We start from the raw sequence: 27,985 nt of genomic DNA, 5'->3' as shown, positions 1-27,985 counted from the left end.
TCACGATGTTCTAATAACTCAAAATGTGATTAATTAAATGCCTACATACAATGGTATAACATGAAAAACTGAAGATTTCCAAGGCATTTATAAGTATCTGATCGTTTTAATGGACTGTTCAGGTACTTCAGTTTCAAGGAGTCACGTGGAACAGTTTCTCTGTGCATTATAAGAAGACCTAAATATAAGAGGAAAGTTTTATATCTCTATATAGAGCCATGCATGTGTGTGTGTGAGTTTGTGCGTGTATGTGTGTGTCTACTTGTAGGTACGCAATGACAGTAATAGCTGTTTTTATCTTCATAGAATTTTTCCTCTGAACTAATACATGCAATTAATGTATTGTCCTTTGATGTCACCAGTGTATTTGAACAATAAGAGACTGTTGTAAGGAAAATTCCAGGGGAAATACCAGGAAGATTTGGTTTCTCATAAACCATGGATGACTAAAGTACTCAGAATGGCAAACCGCTAATGCAAAAAAAGCAAAATGAACAGTACTTAAATAACTGCTGCATTTAAGAATGTTCATATTCAAGATTAGTGTTTTAATATGTTATACAGAAAATTGGTACAGTTTGAAATATCTCACGTAAAGGAATTGTATACATGATGGCAATGCAGTATAATAGAATCATCCAAAGTAACTTTTGTATGGATAACTTCATGCTGAAGTTTGCCCAATTAAAAAAGGGCAAATGAAAAAACAGCTAAGATTCCAAAGCATAAATTGTGCTATTTATGTTCGTTAAGTATGGTTTGAAATCCTGTCTTAGGGACATCTTACCTAACTATATATCTAATGCTGCTCAGTAAATGAGGAGAGTATTGATTGGCATTTGCTGCTTAAATCGATCACCTTGACAGCCAGAATTACAGTAATCTGTCAGTATTAATGACTGTCTTTCAAGCCTTGATACCTCTCCTTCGCTTGTCTCGTCTTGCCTCACTTCTGTTTGAAGTGCATTTTCTTGCAACCTCTGGTTTTGTCAGGGTAGGTACTTTCGTAGTGTTTTTTTGTCCCCCGAGTCCAATTTATTGGCTTGATCATGCAATTAGAGTTAAAATGCAACACCAGGGAGCAAAAGTAGGCAGTGTTCTGAGTAACAATTGGACCTCAGGGGTAGTGCAAGCCTGTTCTCAGCCATCATTTATTAGTTACCTGTTGAAAGAATAGGATTGTTTTGCAATGAATAATTCCAAAGCATCACTTTAAATGCCTTTGATTTTAGCCACTAGAGACAACTGATTGAACCAACGTTTGTGATAGGTTTTTAAACTCTTGCCTTAGTGTTTGTCATATAGACACTTCAGATAACTGCTGGAGAAATACTTGCAGATGTGTGTACCAAGCTGCTGTTTTTACTGCATTTTCATGTAGACATACACATAATTTCAATAGGTTTTCATGCATTTTTAATATGAGGAATAAATTGAAGTGTGAGGCTTGAAAGCTATGTTGTAATGTATATTTTCATGTATGTAGTCTGTGAGGTTTTTTGCAAAACACATGTAACATGCTTTTCTTTAGCACCAATTCTGGATTTGTACATGTTCACGTAAACATATTTTCTTCAGTAATTGCTTGCTTCTAATCCCATAGAACCTGCCTTCTGTACCGCAGGTAGCTCTTCTGTCTCTACCTCTTCTTATGATATGAGTATCTATGAATGTTTCAAGGAGTGAATATAATTATGAATATTTCATATCTACAGATATGAAATAGGATGCTGGGAGCACCTGTTAAAGAGGTATAGTGTAAGCACATGGATTTAAGGGCAATAAAGTTGTTGTCATCACAAGATATCTATAACTTGTTTTTTAATTAGTAGTACAGCTTTATTTATTAGTTACTCTTCCCTAATGAAATACATGAGACTCTCTTGAAAGTGGTAAAAAAGCAAAATATCAAATGAGACAAAACTGATTGACTCTAGTAATACAATTTTCTACTAATAATTGCACTTACAAAGAGCTGAGTGCTCTGTTGATGTTGTAGACAATTATGGGGGAGACTCAAATCTTTTTGTACTGTTAAGAAAAATATATTCTAGGTTCTTTTACTTCTGCATTCTTTCATAAATTGAATTTACCCATCTGAAGGGGGGGTATTGGTTCTACTGATTTCTGTATAAAATACGGGTAGGCTTATACCAATGGGCATAACTCAGTGGGCTACTCTGAAAAGCAGTGAAGTGCTTTATCAGCCTCCTAGAACTTCTGAATTTGGATCTGTCAGTACAGATTGCTTGAGGGAGGGAAGTTCTTCTTTGTTACTGCATCTTTTTAAGATAGGAAATTTTTGTATGTTGTAAGCCAGAAGTTAGTACAGCAATCTCTCTTTCATTATAAAATGTGTTTTAGATGTGTATAGATCCCTCTTTTAAACAAAAATTTGCAGGGAGAAGGCTGGGAGTCCTTAAACTGGAATGAAAAAGATAAACTAGTTCAATCTTACGCGGAGTTGATTGCTTTGTACGTAACACAAAATGACAGGTTTTTTGTTAATACCTAATTAGCCTTATTAATTAATTAAACATTTTGGATAACAAAAGCCCTTTGTTAAAATGTTAAGACTCTTGCCTCCTTAAGATGTTAAAATTCATACAGATTTCTTTGACAGCTCTCAGAAGTCTGCAAATAAAAGCAGGGAAGGTTAAACAATTTTTCCTGATGTTCCTAAGATTTAAAGAAAGAAATGTTTTTAAACTATTTAAGACCTATTTTTATATTGTAAAAGACAGCATTGTTTATTGATTTAATCCTTTTCTTGTCATAAATTCACCCCTAATAACAGATAAGTGACTTGCAAACAACTTGTAAGATTTGTGTGTTAAAACACTAAAAGCTGTGCATATATAAAGAATAAGTGTATAGCATTGCGCGTGGTTGATTCTGATATTTAAATTGGTGGGAAATGGGGGAGATTATTTGTAACAAGCAAAACTGACAAACAGTAATGTCTGTGAGATAGAACGATGTTTTCGGGTGAGTTGAATAAGATATTGGCAAACTGTTTCTGCGTCGTTCTGCATATGGTAATCAGGACAGTTGGGGCATGCTTTCCAGTGCCAACAGAGGGATTAGAAGATGATAGGTACCAAAAAAAAAAAAAAAGAGATTAATAGAAACTAGCACATTGGTTGTCTTTGTTCTCCTACAGGTCTGTATTTCAGTTACTGAAAAAAGGGGTTGTATAGAATACCTGTCAGTATGTGGAAATACCTAGCTGGAGATGGAATGTACTTCATGTAACAGTATTCACTAATTAAACAGGTCAAATTATAACAAAAAAGGGTGTATGTATGTGGTTTATTCTGTATGTGCCGCATACTTAAAAGAAAAACAGAATAAACTAACATAAAGCAAGGATTAAAAGTTAGTATTACAGTAATTGGAATTACCATATGGCAGTCCGAAGGACATGAGTCCTAATCATAGCCTGGCCAATCAAATTAATCTCAATATACTTTCTAGACATTGAGAAAATAGTTTAATTGCTGATTAACTGCACCTGAATAGATCTGTGGGTCACAAATATATCTATCTCCTCCTCAATGCTTCTCCTCCCAAACATAGAAGAATGCAGGCTATTAGAAAATCTTTTAATTTCTGCTTGCCAAAGCATAGTTACCGTCCATCTGTTCTTGCCAATTGTGGAAAAAGGTCAGTTTTCAGCAAAGCCATGCATTTCACAGAAGGTATGTGAAGTGAAATTTCACAGGGGACATGATGGATCCTGATTCTTAGTGATAAACCTTTGGGGCCAGCAGGGTTGGCATATGGTTCAGCATGATATGAAGGCTTGGGTTCCCTGGCTTCACTTCTTTGGCGTGGAACTGATAAAACCTGGCTCTTAAGTATTGTTTCGCTGGACACCAATCATGGGCAGCGGGAACTGCCCATTTAACTCTCTGTGGGAAGGAAACCCAGGCTGTGTTCACAATAGTACCATTGTAGTGCTGCAAACTGCTCTCAACAGCTTGACAGCACAAGGGAAGAGGGCGAAGGGGCTGCTTTACTAATTGCCCTTCAAAATAAAGAAAGAGGGAAGTAACTGAAAATTAATATTTGTTTTCTTCATTTAAATAGAAGCAGCCTGTCTTCGAGTTTTAAAAATCGTTTTTAAAATCTATTTTACTGCCCTCTGAAGAGACTTATAAGTAGATTATCTCGTACCGGTACTGCAGCAACCCAGGGTAAAGAGAAAACATTCTCTTCAACTATAAAAGAAAAATGGAAAGGTAGTTGTAAAGTTTATTGAAGTACAGATTGAAATTAATGCCAGAATTTCTTGTGAGAAGTTTTCTTTGTTACTATGTAGTGTGGAATTGCAAATTAATACATGTCTTTATGTGCAGTCTTTTTGCTGGACAATACTTAATGTTAATATAATTTCATGTTTGTGTAATTTTACAGTTTGTAGTGATGTCTTCATGAAAGGCATTTTCCTTACTGTTTCTCTCATCAATGAATATATCTAGATATGCGGAGAAAGTATTTAAGATAGAAATGTAAACATTTGAATGTATGAACAGTGAGCTTAAGCATTCATGCTAATACCAGAGAGCAAAGAGCCAGTTTTGCTTCTGTATTTTTACACTCATCAACCTTAATTACTTGAGTTAAAACTGATGTAATACTGAGTGCCAGAGTGGGGATAAATCCCTCTCCCAAAATCAGGAGTTAGTATGTGGGGCTGTGGTTCCCCCGGCCTGTACTATTCCACGTTATTTGTGGGCTGAGGCGATGACTGCAACACCTTAACATCTCTCATTTGGTGCAACATCCTTAATAAACTCCAGTCCCTTGGCCCGTTGGCCCTTTGCCTCCCCCGCTGCCTCCTGCAAACCTGCTGCTGCCAGGTGAGCGGCTGCCTGCGAGCCATTCTGTCTGCCGGCAGGAGCATCGCTCCAAAGAGGGCCTGAAGCAGTGGCAGCCGTAACGGGCTTCAAAACAATTAGCACAACATACCTTATAGGTTCATCGATTCCTGTCTTGGACACGTTAGTAAGACAAATCCTCCCTGGAAGTTGGAGTAGGAATTCTGCCTGTATAAGGGCTTCAGCACTGTTTCCTTCACTGTTTTGTTTTCACCTCCGTAGCCTGTTACTAAAACATGGACGAGTCGGGTATTTGTAAATACTGTCGTTAGTCTTCTAACCGCACAGCCGGTAAATTTAATGAGTAATCTGTTACAGTGTTGAGGTATTTGTCCTTCCGATACTGCTGGCCATTTGATCTTACTGTCTTTTTAATTTCATGCTAAAATGCAGTTCAGGGCTTGTAAAACCAACGATACACAATAAATGGTACCGAAACTGAGACTTTCAACTATATGTTTGTGCTAATACGCTCCTGCTATATTTCAAACAGATAATTCATTGAATGCCCATTCTTCCTCTTACTGCAGAGTAGATTATATTTAAGTCAAGATTAATGGATAGATTCTGATGTTAAAACCCAGTCTCTGAGCCTGTCATTCCCTAGAGGCATATAGTGCATTAGTTTAAGCCAATATGCTGCTTATCATAGATACTATGACACTGTTAAATGGCAGTTTACTGTACTTTGTTACTGCTTACTCTGGTAATAAAATCACTATATTGTGTTCTTGATAATTACAATATTAAATAGAAACTTAATTTGATTACTGCACATTTAGATACAGATAGTTCCTAAGTAATTGTCCGCTGTAAAATTTCTGATACTTATTTTTTCTCTCATGAGGTGTGTTCTGTCAGTGTCTAAGCTTAATACTTAGTTCAGTCAGCTTAGCAGAAAAGGTGCTGAAAAGAGATCTACAGTGGGATTTTGCGGTGCAAAGGAGTATCTTTTATCCTGTAGTTTTTCACTTGAACCTTGTTGTTTTTAAAATCCTTCCATAAGATGCTTTCATTTCCCTTAAAATAAATAACTTCTGGGTTCTACAGAGTTGAAGAATTCAATAAGTATTGTTAATTCAGATTTTTTCCCTTTAGCTTTGAAATTGCTAGAAGTCTGAGCATCAGTTTTGTCATTTTTGCTGCCTAAGCAGATGACCAGAATTAGAATTCATTCCATTCAGTAAGTATAGTCTCATAATATTTTTATATGATTATCTTAAAAAGGTAACTTTTTTTATATAGGTGGTTTTTGTATAGTTTAATTCTGGAGAATATTTATACTAAAATTAAAATTTATGTTAAGTCCATTACACTTGCACTCTAATTCTACATATCTTTGTAAGTGCCTTTTGTAAAGGAGCTTGGTGCAGAGTGGTTACATTTTTCATTTCATAATTGAGTGGTTTAAGTGGTTAAGCATAGTCCAAATTTTATCCAATTCCAGCTTGTGTTAATGGTGCTACACTCACACTGCCTTAGCACCTGTTATGGATTTTGAGTCATCTGGCAGCCCGTGGGACTTAGATAAAGAAGTACCAGGTGTCCTGCCTGTCTCTTAATTGAGACGCAATGTAAACAATATAGACTTGGCAATATGGTTATAGGAATGGATTAAAGCCCAGCTTTGTCTGCGCTGATGAATCACAGCTTTTTCTTCCTAGAAGATGTTAGAAACCGCTGAAGAATTTAGTTAGCTGTAAGATCTGATGGAACAACATAAAAATAAACAATATATCAAGGGTTTTCCTAGAAGGACGGTACTGCAGAACGCTAAATGTATTGGGTTTTCCAATGAAGATGTAAGCATCAATTACAATTTCCTGCAGTAATTTAACAATTTTGAAAGTGCTCACACTGTAAAAATGAAGATTCTTGTATAAACGCAGATAAAGTCAATGCCTTTCAATATATAACGCGTTAGTAAACTAGGCAGAAGGCAACAGCATTGACTTGGAAACACTCAGTGGCTGCAACTTTATCTAACCTATGCTTACCTTGCAGGGCTTTTAACCATTTAACCATAGGGTAGATAGACTGGAAATAATCTCCTTTAGATGCAAGATTAGTACTCTTAAAGAAAAAAGCCTCAAAATGGCAAAAATATGTGGTGTTACAATTTGCCCAAAACTTTTCATTTATTACAGATTTATTGAACTTTTTAGTAATATAAAAAATAGAAAGTAATTTTCGTTATATTCATTTAAAGAATGATGCAACTATATGTGTTGGAAACAAATTGGAAGATCTGGAATGATGGGATTAATTTGTATGGATTTATCTATTACATATTCCCTTATTTTCTTCATAAAGAAATACACCTCAGAAAGCCCTTTTGCAGTTACAACTTGCGTTGAAAAAGATTTTTATTAAGGATGTTAGATACTACATTTTACGTTTGCTTAAATTCTACAGTCTTAGTCTGTTATTTGTTTTTCATATTTATTTTCATTTTTTATGAGATATCTACATTAATTAGTAGATTGTCATATATATACATTACTTCTTAAAATTTATGATTTTGGATAATTTAGTCCCTTCTGCAGTTTCAAAATATTTTCATGAAATGCAACTTAAAAGTTTACTTTTGAAATACAACTAGAGTCCTCTGAGTTTTATGTTCCCTTTTTATGAGGAAGAAAATAGATTGTTACATTTCATTGCAAAAGTGCTGTCATTAGTATTGAAAATGTGGTTTCAGTGGAGAGAGAAATCACCCTAGAAGACTATAAAATTATTAATTCTTTCACCTGTGTAGTAGTGTCAAGCATAGTAATTTTTTTTTCCTTCTCTTTCACCTAAATAACTTGCATCCGTTATGAGGAGAATGAACTGAATTCTGCTTTATGAGTCATCAGTGCTGTGGCTAAGTTCCAATTGCATATGCAGAAGCTGCTTTCATTTACAGCATAGCTGTGTGAACAGATGCACAGAGCAAAGTATTTATATGCCATTTTCAATATCGGCACTGTTTAAGAAACAGAAAAGAACCCAGGCTGACTTTGAGATATCAAGTTGACTTGAGTAAATAGAAGTTGCAGTTGGAAAAAAAAATCTCTTTATTTGTATACTGTGCAAACTAGATGTGGAAATCACTGAAATGCAATAAATAGGGAACACCATGATGCCACTTCTACAGAGTCACTTCTCAGAATATAAGAGAACTTCAACTATTCCTCTCAGTGTGGCCAGTTGATACTGATCACCCACCTACATACAAAATGCAGCTAGTTGCAGGGCTTCCAACACTGGATCAATAGCAGCCCGACTTACATCCTTAATTCTGAGAGCCAACAAAGAGTACAAATTGCTGTGACTCAGTATGAGTTCAGCTGGTTTGACAACCACTGCACAATCTCTTATTTCAGAGTGAGATTTCCCAGAAAAAACTTCATTTCTGTGATGTGTGGGTTTTGTCCTGTCTTCCTTTAGAAGTCAAATTCTGCTATGGCTAACTTTTCCTTTCAGCTTCTGTAAAACCTTGGTCCTAACCTGTACTTGTTATCTTTTTACTGGAGCCAGTCCTCCTTTCACATTTTGATGTCAGGAATTGTGATTTACTAGGAAAAATCTGCCTGATAAAATTGATGCTTTCATCATTTTAAGTACCTCAAACTATAGCAATTAATTCTGTGGGGTTTGCACACCTTCTCAGGCCAGGGAGCAAGAAACTTAAAATCTCCTACGAACGTATGCCATTTGTTGTGCCTCACTGTTTCTTTGTTTCCTTTGGTCTTCAGTATCCTGGGAGTGTTTTTGTATGTTGACAATACTACAGATTTGGGTTTTTTTTCTAGAAAGGAAGAGGTGTGCTTCTAAATTTGCTGAGGGAGCAAATGCAGTAAACGTGAGGGTGCCATCTTATGTAGCTTTTCTTAAAATATTGTTAACCTTTTTATATAAATAGCATATACATGCAATTAAAAAACCTCTTGCAGGTGTCCCTTGATCCTACAAGCAAGTATCTCTGGGTGGAGGATTTTCATTTTCCAGTTAAGGATGGAGCAGTGCTTTGGTTTCTGCTTGTCTAAATTATTTTCCAAATGCCTGGCTGACAAAGTCATACTCTCCACAATCGTATCAATATATATTGACTTCTTAGATTATTTTGCTAACAGTTGGAACTGCCGGGGATGCAGCTGTACATGTATTTCTGACAGTAGTTTGTAATTTAACCTGAAAAAGTCCATCTTGCTATTTGGAAATGCATTCTCTGGATTTTTTCTAAGCGGTATTTCTAGGCGATCATAAAAAATCTCCTCTTTTTCCTAGCACCGGAATCGAAGAAACTCAGGTACTACATGCTGTCAGTATTGTGATCGCATATTCCAATATACAGTTATATTGTGATACACTACACAGGTGTGCACATATATATAAATATGTAAGCATCAGGAGGGAAGATTTATGAATAAATCTTTCATGGAAGTGTCTCATTTTGGTTTTTGTTCAGTTTTTCTGAATGAGACACACAGTAATCGAAAAAAAAAAATTGAGTGAAGAGCCCACATTTTTACTCCCTTTCACAAAGGGGGTCCTTTTGTTTTTCTGGTTTTTCTTTTCCCTAAAAAAAAAAAAAAAAGTTTGTGTTATCAGTCAACTGGACTTGACCAGTCCATCGGCAGGGGTATAGGAATGCCTGCAGCGCTGTTGAGCTTACAACTTGGAACTTCATAGTTCTAGGGTATTTCCTGAACTACAGTGATCTTGATGCATTTTAAATCATCCAGACATCATCTTGAAGTCATGTACTAAAATGGAAGCTGAGGCATAACATTTCATTGGGGTATTTGAAGTGATACTTTCTTTTGACTTTTGGAAAAATACAGGGTTTCTGCCGTTAGTGACTTTAGGTGTTTCACAAATGCATTCCTTTTAAATTCCATTGAACAAATGAAATAATTGATCTTTTAAAGAGGTTTTCCAGACCTAACAAATATTTCCATCACCACCTTAGTGTACCAACTAACTGTACATCTCTCTAGCCCTTTTTTAGCTTTCTGTCACTGAGTAGGTTCCACAGCATAATCCTTCCCCCCAGAAGCTGCTTAGAAAATCTGTCTTGATAAAACATTTCCTGTATTTTTTTTCCAAAAGTCTTGAGAGCAGTTAGGCATATAACTACTCTGTTGATCTGACCCAGGTTCCTCCTGACTGGCCTTATAGAAGCCTGCGTCTAAAATATAGATGATGAGAATTGCCACACAGCAAATGCCTAGTCTTGGACGCCTCTGAAGTTCACAGGTATCTGAAGCTTTTCCTGCCACCCTTCCCTGGAGATCTGCCCACTTCAGCACACACTAGAGCTGCCCGAGCCCTTTCTATATCCTGAACAGCCAAATGCCCAGTTCATGCCCCTCTTTATCCATTGAGTAGGTAGGCATTTCTTTGCTCATCTGACCTGCAAGGCAGCAATGCTAAGAGTTTTGAAGGTCTACTCACTAGATTAGAGCCCACACAAACACAACAGGAGGTAACTCCCTGGTTATATCAATCAGTGAGGAAATGAGAGAGCGGTTTCCAATTTTGAGGCCACATCTCCTGCCTCTTACAAAACTGTTCTAACCATTGGGACTGGGACATTTTGTAATCAGGCACACTCCGTTCACTGCTGAAATTGCTCTTCGTTTCATAAAATAAGATCTCCTCTGAATCACAGGGAAATAAATCACAGTGCTCATCTGTATAGCCTAATGGTTATGGTACTTTCCTGGGAGAGGAGAGTCCCTGGATTCCAGTCCCTGCTCAGGAAGCGTTTGTTATCGTGGTCTTTGGAGTAGGCACTAGGGTATCTTCTCCAGCCCTTTTGTGAATCTAGCACTTAGATGCTCTGGTAATAGATAGATTACAGAATTGTGAAGTGCCGTATCCTTAATTAAAGTCTTGGAAATTTTACTCCATGTTGAAACTGCTTTTTCTTCATTTTTTTCAGCCTCAGGTTAATGGCATTTTAGGATTGGTATTCCCTGGATGATTGTAACATAGTCATCATGCATCTACTCTTCTTTAACTGCAAAATACTAGATAGATTTATTGTAATGCATTTTATTCAGTTCTAAAACTGAGAGGTGTGAAAAAGAAGAATGGAGAGAAAACGTGTAGTCAGAATGACACAATAAATCTATGGAAATGACTATGAGGAGATGAATTCAACAGAAGGACTTGAAAGATGGAGACAGTAGAAGAGGCTGAACAATGGGAAGCATGGGATTTTGTGGAGATGGCATGGTTAAAATTACAGGAAAGGAAAAATAAAGACTAAACAACTAGAGATATGGGAAAATGTAGCAAACCAATTTCCTCACCAAATTGAAGGATGACAAAGCCATGGATAAAAAAAAATTGGCAATGTGAGGGAATTGTTCTGGATATAAAGGAAAAAGATTAAGATGGTGGATGAAAATGCAAGGAGGAGAGCTCTTCTGCTTGTATTATTGTGGCACATATATATCCTTAGCATAGACCCCTGCCTCATTATACTGAGATGGAGTATGGCACAAGACAGATGTTGTTTGTCCCCTAGAGGTAAAAAAGCCAAGTATAAAGCTGAAGACAACAAATGAAGGCAGATAGAGAATTCAGGGAAACGTGAAACAATAGTAGACAGCATGAATACTTGTGTGACCTACACAGCAATGGACTTAAGTCTTCCAAGGTGTTTTCCTTGTTTCTTTTTCAATAAACATCATAGCAAAGGGGGGAGTTTGAGGGGAGATTGTTTTGTGGACACTTATGGTGACCTGGTGCTAGGTATAAGAAGCCACATGGAAAAAAGTGCCTGTCCAAAAATGTCAGGCGAGTGAGAGTGACTGTCTGTGTTAACTGACTGGAGGCAAGAGTAGTTTTGGTAAAATTGATCAAATAGGTATGGACTATAAAGTTAAAATAAGTAGCCTGCATTAGTGCTAGGGAGTGGCAGACTGATGGCGACACCTGAAGAGAATGTCCCATCTAAGCAGTACGTTCAGAAAGTGGGCTCTGCAATGCTCCGAGTAGATACAAGGAGGAATAAAAATTCATTTGCTGAGGCCAGAGAAAAGGATATGGCAGTAACTGAGATGTGAAGTAAGAGCCTAGATAATTTGCTCATGTAGATGGCTAGAAAAAGTTTTAGCTTAGATTATGCAAAAAGAATCTGCAAGATGTAGATGTATTCTGCCATAGGAATCTAAACAGAGCTTGAGTTAAAAAAGAAAGTGATACAATCAACACTGACGGAGAGCTATTAGGTGAAGACATGAGGTGGTGTTTTTCAGACAGAGTAAGCATAAGTAGGTGATCTGACAGCCAGGATTTCAGCGCTTGTTCCCAAGTGCAAATGAACAGCTCTAAAAAAATTTGCATGTTTACAGTAATAATGGAAAGTACAGTATTTTCAGTATTAATAGAAATAATTGCAAATTTAGAGAATAAATAAAATGGATTGTAATGCAAATGAAATTGTAGCTGGAGTGACTACAACCTGAGGTACAATTCCTGATTTTTTTTCTTGTACTGATTGTATTTTTCAGAACAATATCTTCTGAAAAAGTATAATGAAGTCATTAGATTTTTTGTTATGCTTTTTTTGCAGATTATATATCTACAAGTTTTTAGCTGACAGATTTGGGTGAGTGCCTTAATGTATATCTTGCCTTTTTATCCGTTCTCTTTTGTTCCAGTTGGCACCTTCTTCAGAAGCAGAAAGCTCACAACACTGTTGTTTAAATGTTTAGTCACTCTCTGTGCCAGACTCTTTCTCCATTGGTTCGTCCGTGCATCCTTCCCATTCCATCTTAATTGCTGATGACAGTGGCAACATCCACTGGCAGTAAGAATACAGCTTGCATTGCCCTATTATTACTAGCCATTGAGATTGTATGTGTCGCTCAATTTGTAGGTGCTAATAACTCTTCCCTAGAGAGCAGCATTTTAAAGAAATAAATGTCTAGCCTATTAGAAGTAATGTAGAAATTAACTACCATGGGTTTATGGTCACTCTTGCAGATAGTTGCATTCAAATACGGTGTAGAACTAGAGTATCTCAGCCACAACAGCATACAACTTTGGAGTTTTAAAATACTAGAATGTTCGCAAAGTATAAGTGAATAGAAGATAAAAGTATCCAAATCTCAGCTACTCGGTTTCTAATACAGAAGAGGAGTTCTTCTGAGGAGAGCATGTCATTTCTTAGTGCAGGATACAGCAAGCTTTGGACTTGGCGTTTGCATCAGACTTTTGTTTTTAAGCGGGGTTCTGTTTCTAAAAAGCTGCAGGTGGCTTTGTGAATTGTTAGGACGAGTGGCAACCTGGCTAGGTGAATTACTTTTCTCTGGTTGTACTAAGCGTGCATTTGAATTAGACTTCTAGAACTGAGATAAGCATGTCCTCTCCACTGTGTAATGAAAACACCATTATTCTCCTCAGTCAGCATGTGTGTCAAGACTTCTTTATTTGGTTAGGAGATAGGTACCTAGACTGGAGAATGGGAATGTCCTTGTCAGGTTCAGAGCGGTAACTTTCCTTCATTTTTGCCTTATTTGTGTATAAGCTTTGGATATAATAGGATAAACTAAAAGGTTTCCCTTAGAGACCTCTGAAAGTAGAGCATTTTAAAAGCAGGTAGGTGTCTCCACCCTACTTTTTCACGAAACATTTTACCCATTCAAGTAGACTTTTAAAAACAGCTTGTTTTGATAGCAGCCTGTTCTCCTGTGGGCCTTCAGCCTTTGCTTCCTGGCAGCACCTTTGGTGCGAAAAGAGAGTGATCAATTGGGAGACTATCAGTGCCAGCATGCATAGAGTGATAAGTTAACACACCACTGGGAATTTCTAGGGCCCACCAAGATACTTCACTTCTAATGTGCTAACAAGCTCATTTTTCTACCTCTTGCCTCTTCAGTTACTTTTTTTTTCTCAGAAGAGCTTAGAAGTTGAGTGCATCAGGCATAATGAAAAGCTCTGTAGGAGGGAGAAGCAATAACCCCATTTTTCCCTTTTCAGCCAAATAGAAAATTAGTTTCTGGTAATACACAAAGGCCAGTATTTTTTGTGCAAGGGGCACTGCTGTGAATCAAAGGACTCTATTAACTGCAGAAAATTCAGCAGCTGTGAATCTCCCCCAATGGAAAAAGTGCTTTTCAACAAGTTGTGAGATACATAGTATTATTTAGACTTCAACCATCAGTTTCATCCTCTACCACTTACATGTAGCCTCTTAAAAACTGTGCTATATTACTCTCCTCTGTTAAGGCTCAATACTGTGTTTATCCCCCAACCTAAGAACCGTTACAATGGGAGATTTTTATATTTTCTCTTGTCCCAGTGCTTCTATTATAGCTTCTCCAGCCTGAGACTTCTGCTGAGGTTCAGCTGTCTCGGGATCCAGAAAGAATTTGGAACATGGATTTTGGAGGAAAAATTGTTTCCCAGTTTCACTATGTAACCAAGTTGTGGTCTAAGGAAATACAATGAATATTGATTTATTCACTGGAAGTTCTTTTCAGATAATATATTCTCTATACATTTTTTCATTTTAGATATACTGCAAAATCTACTGTAAATATTGTACAGAAAAAAACTGCAAAAAGGTTTCATAGGGAAAGTTCCATAATTGTTGAAGTGTAGTTTTAAAAGCTAAGATGAAGGGTATTGTTTCCAGCTGTCATTTGGGGCTGGCAATTCTATTGCTTTTCATAATTGAAAGTCGTATAGTTATTTATTTTAAGTGTTAGTACTTGTTATTAAAAATGCTTATCACTTGTAATGCAGTTTTTATGTTTGGAGTGCTAAAAAATGTGTGCAAGATTAATATTATCCGCATTTCACAGATGGTGAAATTGAGTCGGAAAGGTAGTTTCCTCACTGTCCCTGTTCCCCCCCAAAAGAGCAGCAAACCTGAAATCAGAACCCAGAACCTTCAAGAACCTGATTCTGAGTGCATTCCTCCACAGCATGCTGATTTGTTTGGGGTTTTTTTTAGGAAAAGAGAACTACATAAGGAGAAAATGATCTCACTGTCTACAAATAAAATATGAAAAAAAAATGTGCACAAGCATAAATGCCAGGGAAAATTTCTGATCGTTTTATGGTTCTATAAGGTAACTGGAGAAGGTCTCCCTCATTCAACGTATTGAGTCCAGCTGGAGGACTTTGAAAGTTGTGAGAGAAAAGGTTAACTGATTTCTCAGTTCAGGAACTATACGACATGAAGTCAGCATGGTAGTTTTTCTTGATAATTGTATGTTGCTGCCTGCTGCTCCACATTTTGACAGCCATTTCCATAGTTGCTTTCATGAACAGCAGAAATATTCTCTCTTTTTCTCGCTCTCTCTGTGCTAACAGCACAATCAGGCCTGCTGGAACAAGAAGCCTGGAGAGGGTTCTTCAAAAGCAACAACACTTCAAGATACCGGTCTCTTGTCAATAATATCAGAGAGGGAGAACACAGGGAAAAGGAAGAAGTACAGTATTTTGCTGTCAGTGCCCTGCCGACACCCTGTTAGCCAGTATTTAAGGGTCCTGCGGATTCTTTACAAATATTCTTGCTTATTTTAACGGCCTAATTGATGCGGTGTTTTTCCCAATACTCAAATTTAGCTACGTGTTTATCTTAACTGCGTGTGTGTGTGTGTGTGTTTAGGGATTATGGAAGCAGTTTGTTATGGAAAAGTGCAAAATCATTTATTTTGTTAATGCTAATGTTATTTTTCATGCTATACCTCTTAAAAATTGTAACGTTTTTATATTTAATTGTGACCAGAGTATAGCCAAATCAGTTACTTAAAAGAGAGTATTTAAGTTGCTGTTTGAAAAAATTTTCAGAAAGTTTTGCATCACACGTGAAAAAAAGATAGTTGAACCATAAGGTTTACATTAATCGTGTTTATCTTACAGTTAATATTACTTCAGTGCATCAGATAATTCTTTACAGAGCTATGATATTAAAAATAAGTGTGTACAGTCACTGAGATACATGATACGTATTTAACAAAACCAAGAATTCTGAATTACTAGGCACTGATATTTAGCAGTTACAGTACACGATATAAATTGCTCCTTAATTCTTGGCTAAACCAGTTATGAGGAGAGAGCACGATACCTGCAAACAATTGTTCAACATCATCTAGAGCCTACAACTTTTGAGGATTTTGCTGCTCAGGTTTTCTGTCCAGCACCTTACCACCATTTGCCCTCAGAGACAGGTAAGAAGTACAGTAAAGAACTGTTTTTGTACAGTTTTACTTGAAATGCAGTATCCTTACTTATAAAGACTAAAAATTCAGACCTTGGCACATCATTAAGAGTTACCATTAATTGAAAAGACTGTATTTGAGGACCTGGGCAAAGTTGCTTTTAAATCTTTATTCCGTTGCCTGGCATCATGAGCCAATGCCTGGCATTAAGATTTGGCAAGCTGCTTTAACATAGCAACCAGACCCCGTATTTTTACAGTGAATTTTGTCACATTCCCCTGTATAAAGTCTCCATGGAAGTGTTGGTACTCCTTCATCCAGGCTAGTTCAGGTAGACACATTCTTTAATCTAAGTACACCTTCCTCATAAGAAGGTTTTACGGCTCACTACTTTTTTTAGAATGTAAAGTTTTAAATTGGAAATTTTAAATTGGGAGCCTTGCAGTCATCAGTTTTGTTTCCAGGTTATTAGCTGCAAAGTTGTTTTTAAGGTCATTTTTGCCCTCCAGTAAAATACCTGTTTTATAAGAGGATACTGCATTTTCAGTTACTAATGAGAAAATCGGTAAAAGAAAATGAGTAAGTCAAGGCCTTCCTGTTCTGAAATTTCTTGAACTCCTTATGATTATTTCATTATTTTATTTCCCCTCTTTTTAGATCATTAAATATCAGTTCTGTTTATCTGAAGGTAAGACAAAGTGTCCAAAAAACCCCTTTGTTCCTCTTAACTTTTACTAGAGCACTAAGCTTGTAACCAAATTGTATGCGAACTTTCCTTGTTGCCCTTGTTCACACTAAAAAGAATTTCACACTGATTGAGAAATGACCACTACACCTCCTTAAAGTTTTAGTCTTTTACTAACCTCAGGTCTGCATGAAGCACTAACACTGGTTCTGGGATTAAGGTAACTAATGATAGAGACAGTTGTTGAATGAGTAACACTTTATTGTGTTGACCTTTGTTTCTCAGCATGAACAAGTAGTACTGGATGGCAGTGGTGTGTTTTGTACCCTGTACTGTCTTTCATTGATGTTGTAAGACGTTCTGCAGTGATAACATAGGAGAGAAGGAGAAGAAGAATGTGTAACACTTGAAATTCCTTGTTCAGAAACCTTTATTTAATAACAAATCAAAATGCTTCTGTGGAAAAGCTGTAAATCTAAATAAAATAAATTTTGTAAGAATAAATTCATTTGGCAAGTTGTTAGCTCAAAATTTGTTTCTCAATTGCAAAAATATGCAGAAATAAATTCTAAAATTATAGAGGAGTTGTGATAGGACCACAGAAAGAATGACTGAGAGATGTTAAAACGTTGAGACTCCTTGGCTTGAAAGTATAAACCATAAGTAGAAATGAGGTGCAGTTTCAAAGTATAATAAGTGATATAGTTATGCTAGTGCAAATAGTCAAGACCAAAGGGAAACAAAATTTAAAGTAAGTCATTTAAAACCAATTAAAACAGTATTAAAAAATAGTAACATAATTTAATTTATGAAAACATTTGAATCGGAAAAATCTGTGACTAGAAACATTAAAAGCAATAACCAGGGATACCAGTCCTTGCCACATTTCCTACCTAATGCACTCAGTAAGTATTCAACACCAGACACTTTTGTATGGCCAGTGTATATTCCATATTCTAGTGCACTTGTATCAGTTCTGCCTATTCACTTTCAGAAATCTCATTCCAGGCTAAATCATTCTTCCCTCTTCCTCTAGTTCATTCTTTTGGGGTGAAGTAAAGCTGCTTTTCTGTACTATTTTGGTGCATTGGAGAACACTGCTCTGCAGTGGCAATTCCTGTATTCCTTTAAAAATTGTCCTGGTCATACTTGGTATTCTCTAACATGATCTGGAAAAAGATTATGATTTTTGGAAACTTTATTTTAGACTTAACCTTTCTATCAAAATGGAATGATTTTCTGCAGGAATCTCATTAATAGGAGCTTGTGATGTATTGCACATCTGCGTGTATGCACGTGTGTGTTTACGTACCACAAAACATGATGTCCTGTCCTGAGGGCCACATTCTTCCGGACCTTGCGCTGTGCAGTGGAACTGACCAACACATCAGTGTCGGGAGCAGCCAAGGGGCTTCCTAGGACGGACATGCAGCACAGTGTGAGCCGGCATCAGAGTGAAAGAACCTGTCCCCAGACCTGCATGACACTGAGCTTTCATTCCAGCACAGGTTCTCTGGGGATCCTCTGGCAGTCCTGCTTGCAGCCTGGGGGCTGACCCCTGTTCAGTCTGGGGCTGCTGGGGCTCTGATACTCAGCTCCAGGACAGAGTGCCTGAAATAGCACCGCATCATCTGCCTCCAAGCTGACTCTGGAGGGCACAAATTCTAAAGCCTGAGGCAGGTATAAATTGACACTGCAGTCATCTGCTAAAAAGGTTACCCCGGGGCTTGGGGTTAGTCTGGAAACCACTGGTTTCCAGTTCTAGCAAAGGCAGACTTGTGAGCAAGGTTGGCTACAGGTGACCCAGAACTTTGATGGACCGTGATCCCAAGAAAGAGCCCACCAGATGTGCTATTAAAAAAATAGATACCCCTAGGTTTCCAGGGTCCCTACAACAGACAGATTTCTTGAAACATATGTGAAGAGCTCTGAATTGTGCTGGGATTGCATATAAGAGTGGCACTGGAGTCCTGCCTGGCAATCCACATGCATTCATCACCCCCAAAATGACTCAGACAAAACCTGGCAGGCTCCCTGCCAGACATTTCCATGTCATCTGAAAATTTCTGACCAGCTTCTAAAAATACATCACTTTTTTTTTTTTAATTAAAAATATTTATTTTATGTGTTTTTTTAAAATGAAAAATAACTGACCAGAAGAGACTTCTAAAGATTTCCACATCTCAGATATTAGAGACTTGATTCTTTAAGTGGATTGTGATGTCCAAGATTACAGTTGCTGAATATGTTTAATTTTTATAAACTATTATATACAATTTCTTCTTCTAAGGAAGATATATAGAAACTGAAGCTACTACAGCCCATCACCAGGTGTTGTAATTTTGTTGTTGTGATCCCATTGGCCGGTTTCAGCATGCCAGTTTTTTTATTTGAGCTATGGTAATCAGAGCAAATAGAGAATACGCAATTCGGTAACAAACTCTGTTTCCTCAGATTGACGTTATTTTATCAAAGGCTCAGCCCTCAGCAAAAGCCATTTCCTTCCTTAGAGTGGTTGCTCTTCAATACAACGTGATTGTGGCTGCTGCTTTTTTATCTACATACTTAGTTTGCCCTATCAAAATATCTGACAAGTCCACCTTCCCATGTTTAGGAACCTGACTAGTGTAGTGGATGTGTACGTTTAAAAAAATTGAGATTTACCTGCACTTAATCACAGAATATAATTCAGTTGCTTCTGTATTTTTTTTACTTCGTGCTGACTCTGTTAAATAGAGTAACTCCTGCTATACAGCTATTGAGTAAACTAGATGTCTGTGACACCAGAACAGGTTGAGGGAGCTGTCAGTGGTAAGCTCAATGATATTGAAGGGCTTATTGACCCCATGATGCTAAGGTTCTGAGCTTTGAAATGTAGTGATGTCTTGGGTTTGGTTTTTCTCAATCTTCTTTTTTCCCTCTCTTCCTACTAAAAATAGTACCTCAGTACAGTAAACCTTATATAGAAGGGGCTTCTCTACATTAGTCATAGTGTTTTCCTTGTGATGAAAGCATCAGACTTCTCGATCCCAGCAATCATTCCTGCATTTTCAAGCTTGTGTTCAGAACAATTCTGCTGCCCCACTTCCAAAGTAAGCCTGACAGGCAGGGAGGCAGGGGAATGTAGAGGTAACAATACTTCAGCCTTGCACAAGAGAAACTCAAATTCAACAGCCTGCATCTTAATCTTTTCTGCTGTTGTTTGCTGGGTAACTTTGAACTGAGAATCTTTTTGGCCCTGTATTACCCCTTCACAGATGAGAATGATGGCGCTTTTCTCACTGCAGAAGGGCCTAAGCAACACTTGTTGATGGTGGCAGTTGAAGTTTGTGACTGGAAGTGAAGTTGAAATACAGAAATGAGGGCTGTATGGCTGGCAGGGCCGGGAAGAGTTTCTCATTATCCCTTCTCCAGTCTAAACTTAGGAAAATTTTTGTTTTCATTCCAAATCGGAGCAAAACCGCAAAACTTACTGAACTTTTCCAAAAATTTCATATTGGAACAACTGAAGCTGAAACTTCATGCATTTCTGAACCTATTGTCCTTAAGTCAACCACGATAGTAAGCTGGGGATCCTCAGCGTTTTGAGGCAGTAAATTCAGTGTGGACCGCTATAGACCTAAACAGATCAACTTTCTACATGTAGTGAAGTGGGTCTACTGAAAAAAATAGAGTATGATTGTCCAATTAAAAAGCATCCCATGCATATGCACAAGAGGACAAAATTAAATTTTAATCCTGACATTTCCTAGTTTTTGAATGTTCGACTATGAATTTATTGTCTTGTGACAACATTTTCCTTGTGTAATTCCTTCCATTTTTGTTTTGTTTAAGGCATAGGGCAAAAGAGAAATTCTGTAATACTGATTAACAGCCACGTGATTCATAAGCAAAACTGTAACCCCTAGATCCACCACCACCGCCTGCAGACTGAGATAGGGCAATAATCGGTAGTAATGGTAAGCTGTCTTACCTCTGCCTGAATCTCCACTAGTGGAAAGACTGGGAATTTCGCCGGTGGGTTTCACAGATATTAGTTGACAGAGAGGAATGGGTTTACGCAATAGTCATGTTTCCAGCCAGGTTCTGAAGAGCATCCTTCACTGGACATGGGCTCTGCCGCTCTTGTGCCATAAACTTAATCTTTTTTGCTGTCTTCTTTCTCATGTCTGGCTCTTAGTTCTTTTTCTCATACCCAGTTCCACTCTCCCAGGTCTTTAGGCCACTGACCATCTCCTCCTCACCTTCTCATCTTGCTTTGCAGCTGCTTTTGCAGTCTTTCTGCATTCGCTTCTCGCTTCCTTTCCTCATTTCCCAAAATTAGTGAGAGACTTTATTGACTTGACTCTAGCAGGGCTCTGCTGAGCATGACAGATGACTTGGCTGGATTCGACTGGAATTTGTAAGGGTGGCAAAGGGCACAAGCTATACAGAAACAATTGCCCTCTTCCTCAGAAGTCGGGGGGAGGGGAGCTGAAGTATCTTAAAAGGCCATCAAAATTTACCAACATGCACAAATTAATTTTTCTCCGTGGTCATTCTCTGAAATGGCACTTGGGAAAATGTTGATCCAGACAACAAGGTGTGATAGAGCTAGACGTACTGAGAGTAGCCTTACCATGCAGCACCCTGTCTTAACATCAGCACCCTGTCAGGCTTCTGCTCGGTGAATTTTTCACCTCTTTGAAAGTCAGAACTGACGAGCGAGATGAGTCATGCCAACACGTGTGTTGTTATACCTCCAGATTCCTCCACCTCACCTCGCTTCTAACTCAGTCTGTGTGTAGTTAGGATTCAATTTTACACTTAAATAGTTAATTCCTGAGTCAAATAACCAACGTGCTGTTATTAGAAGATCCTAAAATTCTCAAATGGAGTGTGAAAATGTTGCATTTCAACTTTGTTGATCCACCTCCTTGTTCAGAAGCAATTGAAACGGCTTTACATTATGGCCCCAAAATATCATAGCTCATCAGGCTATGATATTTGTCACTTGTCAAGCCTAAGAGATGAAAAATATGGATCACTTCCTGACATTTTTCAGCCTCTTAACAATCTTAACACATCTATTTTGTTTATTTTATAGAACTTTCTGGTTCTAGGTCAATTGTCAATAAAGCCTTCTTATGTAACCCTATTTTTATATTTTGGATAACTAAATATTTCATTGCGTAGAGAGATAAAGATAATAACATTTTACACTGAAGATTTTAAAACTGTGAAGGGGAAACAAAACCTGCAAAATTTCTATATACCACATTTAATATCCACGTGTGTATGTACGTATGTATGTATATATAAATATATATGCTTATCTAAAATCCAAAGAAATTGAGTTACTAATCAGTCTGTTGATTGCTGTCAGACTTCAAATATATTTTAAGTGCCATTATTCTTCACTCTTCTGGTGTGATATGTTCAGATGTGAAAATCACTTTACGTGACTTCTGTTCTTCAATAGCTCTAAGTCAGCTTCTTAAAAAAAATGGGATTGCATGTGAGTCTGTGCTTCTGTCTGCAGGAATTAGAAACAAAATTTTAAGATACGGCTGGAATAATACCTTAATTGAAATAACAGGGGGGTTAAGGTTTTCTTTATCCAACCCGTGGTAAAATTTCACACTAGGGTTTGACCATTCGATGCAGACTAACTAGCTTAAATGCTCTGTTTTTTCTTCTTTACATGATTTCAGGAGTCTCATGTTGAGACTGGCTGTAATTTTAGCATACTTAATACTGTGAAACAGCTGGGGAGCAGAAGCCATATATTGAGTTGCCATTTGTTTTTCCTTCTCGATTGTGTGTATGTGTGTGAGTATTTAGCTGTTTTCACAGACTTTAAGCAAGCGTTTCAGACAATGTTTAGGCTGTATCTGAGTTGCTATGAATAAGGTTGCTGGATCTGGATAACGTTATAGAATTCTTTCCTTTCTCTCTCTCTTCCTTTTTTTCTTGTAATGCTTAGTTGGTAAGTATGACGCCGGATTTCAGAGCTGTTGCTTCATTGCACATAACTAACTCATCACTCTCTTTAACCTGTAGCATGAGCAGCAATTGCATAATGAAATTCGAAATTCCGTTTTCTGTGCTCATCTGTTAATACCCTTCAATCTCTGCGGTTCGTGTCTCATGTCTCACACCTGTTATCTTTTATCTTTTCTCCCCCCCCTTCCTCACTTCTTTCCACTCCTCCTTCCTCATCACTTCTTCATTCTCAACAAAGAAAGAAATGCTGTGATATTTCTTCTCCTTCCAAAACCTCCACTAGAAAGCATTGGCCACATCAAGGTAAAGGGCAAAGGCTTGAAACGGAAGGTCTTTCACGCTAGCTGTGAATGGTATGCTGTGCAAAACAACAACGGTTATTTTCTGTTCTCTAACTTCCACCATTTGAAATGCTTTAATTCCTTGTAAAATTAGAACAAGATAGAATTTCAGAAAATGAGAGTGCATGTTTCCCTGCCTGCCTTTTTCTATAAGGCACAGTGAGTCAGGCATTATCGTGCTTTTCCAGATTGTTTGGCAATGAAGTACCTAGTTCATGAACAGAATTACTGTCACCAGCTGGGGAACAAATAACAGCCCTTTCTCCTCCCTGTCACTTTGATGGGTCGTGTCAGTTTGAAAAAGATGGAAAGTACCGTGACATCTCTCTGGAGCAGGCAGGTGATGGACCAGGCGAGGAGGACAGCCAGGTCGCTAAATCACTGAGGTTTATGACAATATGTTTTAAATGTACTCTTAGACTTCTTACCTGGTGACCTGTGATTTTATTTTAGAGGAGTCTTTCAAAATAAATTATGATCAGTTTTTGCACCCCTTATATATAAAACGTATACTGAGGGAGAGGGATCTTCAGTTCTGATTATTGCATTATTATTTTAGAGAATTACCAGTAATAGCATGATGTGGAAGAAATAGCAAGTGATATTCTGGCTTACTGAAGTCAGCAGGGGTTTCCCCATTGACTTCTGCAGGACTAAGCTTCTGTCCATAATTTATACGGGTCAGAAGCGATCAGTGGCAACTGAGGTAATTGAGTTCAGTCAGGCTGTCAGTCTCTGTAAATGGCTAATTAAAATGCAGTTTAGTTCTGTGGATGTGAGTTCATAGTGTTAATTTTCTGTACACGGAAAGGAGAACATAATTTTGATTTCATGTTTTCTCCTTTTCCTTTTGTATCTCTATGGAAGAAGATTTTGTAAGGGAAGAGCCTTGTCCTCTTGCAGTGAGGACTCGGGGCCCACCACAGCGTAGTGCTGGGCACTGGGCTAATGAACTACATACCGTTCGTTATCTCAAATTCATCTTGTTCCTTTTACAAAGAAATGTTGCGTATAGTGCATCCAGTTAGTATGATCTGTTCAAGCTTCTGCCTTGTGGGCCCTGTAGGAATTTGCCTTTTGAAGCATCGACTAAAGTTGAGATGGGAGAAGATGTTTTGCTCTCCCAAGCTGGCCCCTGATTCACTCCACCTCTTCAGCTGCATTCCTAGAGCTCCCTTCATGCGCAATGAGCTGTTAACAACCTTCATGTTCTCATTAAAGACTGGATCCTTCTGGGATGTGGTTTGAATAAGGACTCCCCATCCCTGCGAGGGAACTGGAGGTGCTTGTTCTGCCGGTTAGCGGGAGAACGTTGCCCACTTCAGTGCTGCCTCAGTTGCTGAGAGCGAGGGGGTTCTGCAGTCCCGTAGCTCAGTGGTTTCTGGCATCATCTTTTCTTTAGAGGTGGATTTGTGGCAGTTGCTAGCTCTACATGCAGTACCACCACCCACAGCTGGTAAAGGGCTAGGAGATGCTGTGGGAGTGACAGCAGCACTCAAATTCCTCTCTGCCCCTTGTGAATAGAGTCCTGCACTGCGAGTGCAGAAGGCGGCGCTGACCCATCTGGTTCTTGCTGTCCTCTGCAGGCTTCTGCCCAGAGACTCAGCCGGGAGAAACTCCAGCAGCAGCAACAGCACAGGTGGATGGAACAGACTTAGCCTCTCCAATGTCTCCTCGGACTAGCAAGAGCCGCATGTCCATGAAACTGCGCCGCTCCTCTGGCTCAGCCAACAAGTCCTAAGTGGCGAGATGCCTGCAGCTTTCTAGTGAACAGCAATCGGCCACCCTTCCCACAGCGATTCACCGCTTTCCGTTAAAGGATAATGTCTCTAACGTGTGTGCGCCCCTTCCCTGCATACCCCTGTTCTGTATGTTTATTTTAAACAGTGACACTGGAATTTTACTTTAATATTTTAGCTTTTGGTTTTTTATCAAACTCCAGGCTGCCTTTTTTTCCTTTTTTTTTTTTTTTTTTTTTTTTTGCAGTGCAGTTTGTCCTCTGCACCTTTTACCTTCCTGGATGATTACGATATCTTAACAGTAGTCATTTTTAACTCTGGTTGATCTTGAGTCATATATGGAATTGGAGACTGCAGTTTGATTACACTATATTTATTGTGCCCCATTGCAATTTTCTCTGTAACAAAGAAAGAAATATGTACAACTTGAAAATGAATGTACAATTTTAAATTGAAGTTGCATTTGTAAAGTCTTTGTCAGATGTCACAATGTTAATGCACAGGATGTGTACAGATTATTTATGTTAAGAATAAAATGGTTCAACGGCCTTTCAAGCATTACAGAGTCCAAACGAAATAACTTGCTCGTAGCACCAACTCTTTCCTCACAAAGCAACGTATCATTTCATAACTGTGCAGGTGGTGCCGTAATCTATGCCAGAAAAACAGGAAAAAAAAAAAAAAATCACTGTGCTGAAATTCTACTTATGCTTGGCTTCCAAATATTTTTATAATGTTTGCTTTTCCAAGTGGTATCAATAGCAAATGCCATCGAGTTTCACGGTTTTTAGCCTTTATCATCGGGCTGCTGGGTCTAGATGTATATTCTTGTTTCTTACGTTTAAAAAAAAAAAAAAAAAAGCACTTTCCTGATAGAAATTCATTGCTCTGATGATGTGTACTAGGGACGAAAAGGGAACATGCTCCAGGAGCCTGGCCTGAAATGCTGGTGATTCCAACCCTGTGAGTGCAGATTAGTACACACGTTCCACCCACCCAGAGATATTTTCCTACTGTCGTGGTTTAACCGAAACCAGGACACCTACAGAAGATGAAATGCTCACATTTTGAGTCTGGCAAACAACAAAATGCTGTTAACAAAATGTAGCATGACATCGGTACTAACTGCATGTGTAAATATATCATATGGGCAACAATAAAAAGATAAATTACGTATTGTCGTTCATGTAGTATCTACAAATTTGTAATGGTTGAAGAGAAGACATGCTATTTAATAATACAATAAAATTATTCTTACCACCTTTTGTATATTAGTCATTCACCTCAGTGATTAGATTCTTACTCCAATTTATAGAAGAATAGCATATTACGCGTGGAGCAGTTAAGTGCGATACACAGCTTAGTTTTCATTTCACACGAGTTATTAGGAGCTCTTTCCCAACCCATCGCAAGAACGCTGTACTGAAAACTTTTCCCCAGGTCTAGTAAATACAGTACATGTAGCTCCGCAGGTAACGCAAAGCGCAGGGTGTTCCCTCCTGCAGGCTGGTTGTTCGAGTGCTAATTGTAGGAGCAGTTAATAATCGGGTTTCCGTGGTCCGGAGCCCTTCGTCTTTGACTGTGCAAGTGGAGAAAGGAGAGCGATGATTTAAAAAAAACATAGTGACCTTCTCCAGGGGAGAACTCATTTAATTGCATAAACGGGCATTTTTACCTAAGTCTCCGTAACCAACAAATGATGGAAAAATGCACAACTTAAAATAACATGCTTTATTTCTGGCATATGAGAAGAGCGAGCTGCGAGTTTAGCCTCCTTCGTCAGACAGCAAATCTTGGCTGCTTTAGGTTATATTGTGTTAATTCATTTGTCCAGGTCCTGGAACTAAAACGAGAAAGTCTGTGAAGCACATTTAAAATAAAGCACTTATCGCTTGCTTTCAGCCTTTGGGCATGATACACGTGAATCTTTTGTTGTGTGTAACAAAATATAAAATTATAGAAATAATTGCTTTAGAGGATGCTAATCAAAAGATTGAAATATTTTGCATGCTCATTTCAGAGAGAGTGTTAGAACAAAGACTACGGCTGGGATCAATTTGGTTCTTCGGAAAACATCAGCTGACCCACTTTGCCATGCTGAATTCAAGGCAGGCGTGAGCTTTGTTTTAAATCCTTTATTGAATTTGCTTGCCCTTATTTTTGGCCTCATCTGCTATCACATTTAAAAACAAGCACTCATGCGTGGAAAAATTAAATAAATAAATAAATAAATATCGGCTGAAATGTCAGTAGCTGGTAAATTCGACAGTATTTCAAAGTATTTGGCCAGACCACCGTTAAAGCCAGGGAATACACACCGTGGGTTGCTTTGCTAACGGTAGGTCTCGTTAGGGAGAAGGAAGGTAGCCTGTCATCTGCGCTTTAGCAACGTATCAAAAGACACTTTCATGTTCTAATTTCAGCTGTTCACAAGACTCAGAGGAGCTCACATCAACAGTGCAGCTCACGGGGTAGAGGGGTCGGAGGCCACCCGAAAAGGCCGTGTGCGGACAGGGACCCTCTGCCTGCCCGCGACGCAGGGGCTGGCAGGGCCGGCACGCTGCCTGGCCTGGCGAGACCAAACCGCGCTTCTTGCTATTGTTCGTGCCGCACTAACAAGCCACTAACGGAGCGGGTTTTGAAACAGGCAGTTGCCGGAGACGTGCGTTTTGCCTACCGCACGGTCGCTAGAGTACAGAAACACAGAGTAAGCGGGAGATGCGTACTTAGCTATAGAAGATCAACACCTCGTATTTTAATTAAGCAGACAGCACGATTAATTTTTCATACGTTTTGCTAGCTATTATATGACTTGACATTGACTTAATATGAACATTTACCTTCTCGACTATCTTAGTACAGAGTACAGCAAACAAAACACCTCACAATAACTTAAATGTTGAAGCTCGGGGGCTAAGGCTATTAAAACAAGGTCACTAGATCAGGCTCCTTTTCTCACGAAAAATAATTCCTCTCTTTAAATATCGTATATACAGCTGTACTTCTATCCTGGACCGAGAGTAGCTACGGAAGATGTACTTTCAGTGGGCCGACACCCGCCTCCCCGGCATTGCCCGCATCCCGGCAGATGCTGGCAGAGCCCGGCTCCTTGCGTTCTGCCGCCAGCCCGGGGCCGTACCCGCACCCGCCAGCCGTCCTCGGGGCGGCTCTACGCTTC

At 38.5% G+C, this 27,985-nt stretch overlaps 1 protein-coding gene across 9 annotated transcripts in view; it reads left to right on the top strand.

Moving 5' to 3' along the window:
* Window positions 1–26,067, top strand: part of RALGAPA1 (Ral GTPase activating protein catalytic subunit alpha 1) — a 138,915-nt gene extending 112,848 nt beyond the window's left edge. For 4 of the 9 annotated variants that reach the window (XM_076345047.1, XM_076345045.1, XM_076345050.1 and 1 more), the window contains 3 exons: window positions 15,942–16,066; window positions 22,966–23,080; window positions 24,655–26,067. In XM_076345047.1, coding sequence (XP_076201162.1) covers window positions 15,942–16,066; window positions 22,966–23,080; window positions 24,655–24,751 — 337 coding nt within the window. In that variant the 3' untranslated portion in view covers window positions 24,752–26,067. Of the gene's footprint in view, window positions 1–15,941; window positions 16,067–16,714; window positions 16,746–22,965; window positions 23,081–24,654 lie in introns of those variants that run through there. The other 5 variants (XM_076345046.1, XM_076345052.1, XM_076345054.1 and 2 more) reach the window with 3 other exon arrangements.
* The last annotated feature ends 1,918 nt before the right edge of the window (window positions 26,068–27,985 follow it).

Source organism: Aptenodytes patagonicus, chromosome 7 (assembly GCF_965638725.1).
Source record: "Aptenodytes patagonicus chromosome 7, bAptPat1.pri.cur, whole genome shotgun sequence".
In the NCBI taxonomy this organism is placed as follows: Eukaryota; Metazoa; Chordata; class Aves; order Sphenisciformes; family Spheniscidae; genus Aptenodytes; species Aptenodytes patagonicus.
The sequence above is the reverse complement of the archived record's forward strand: the minus strand, read 5'-3'. Positions and strand labels throughout refer to the sequence as shown.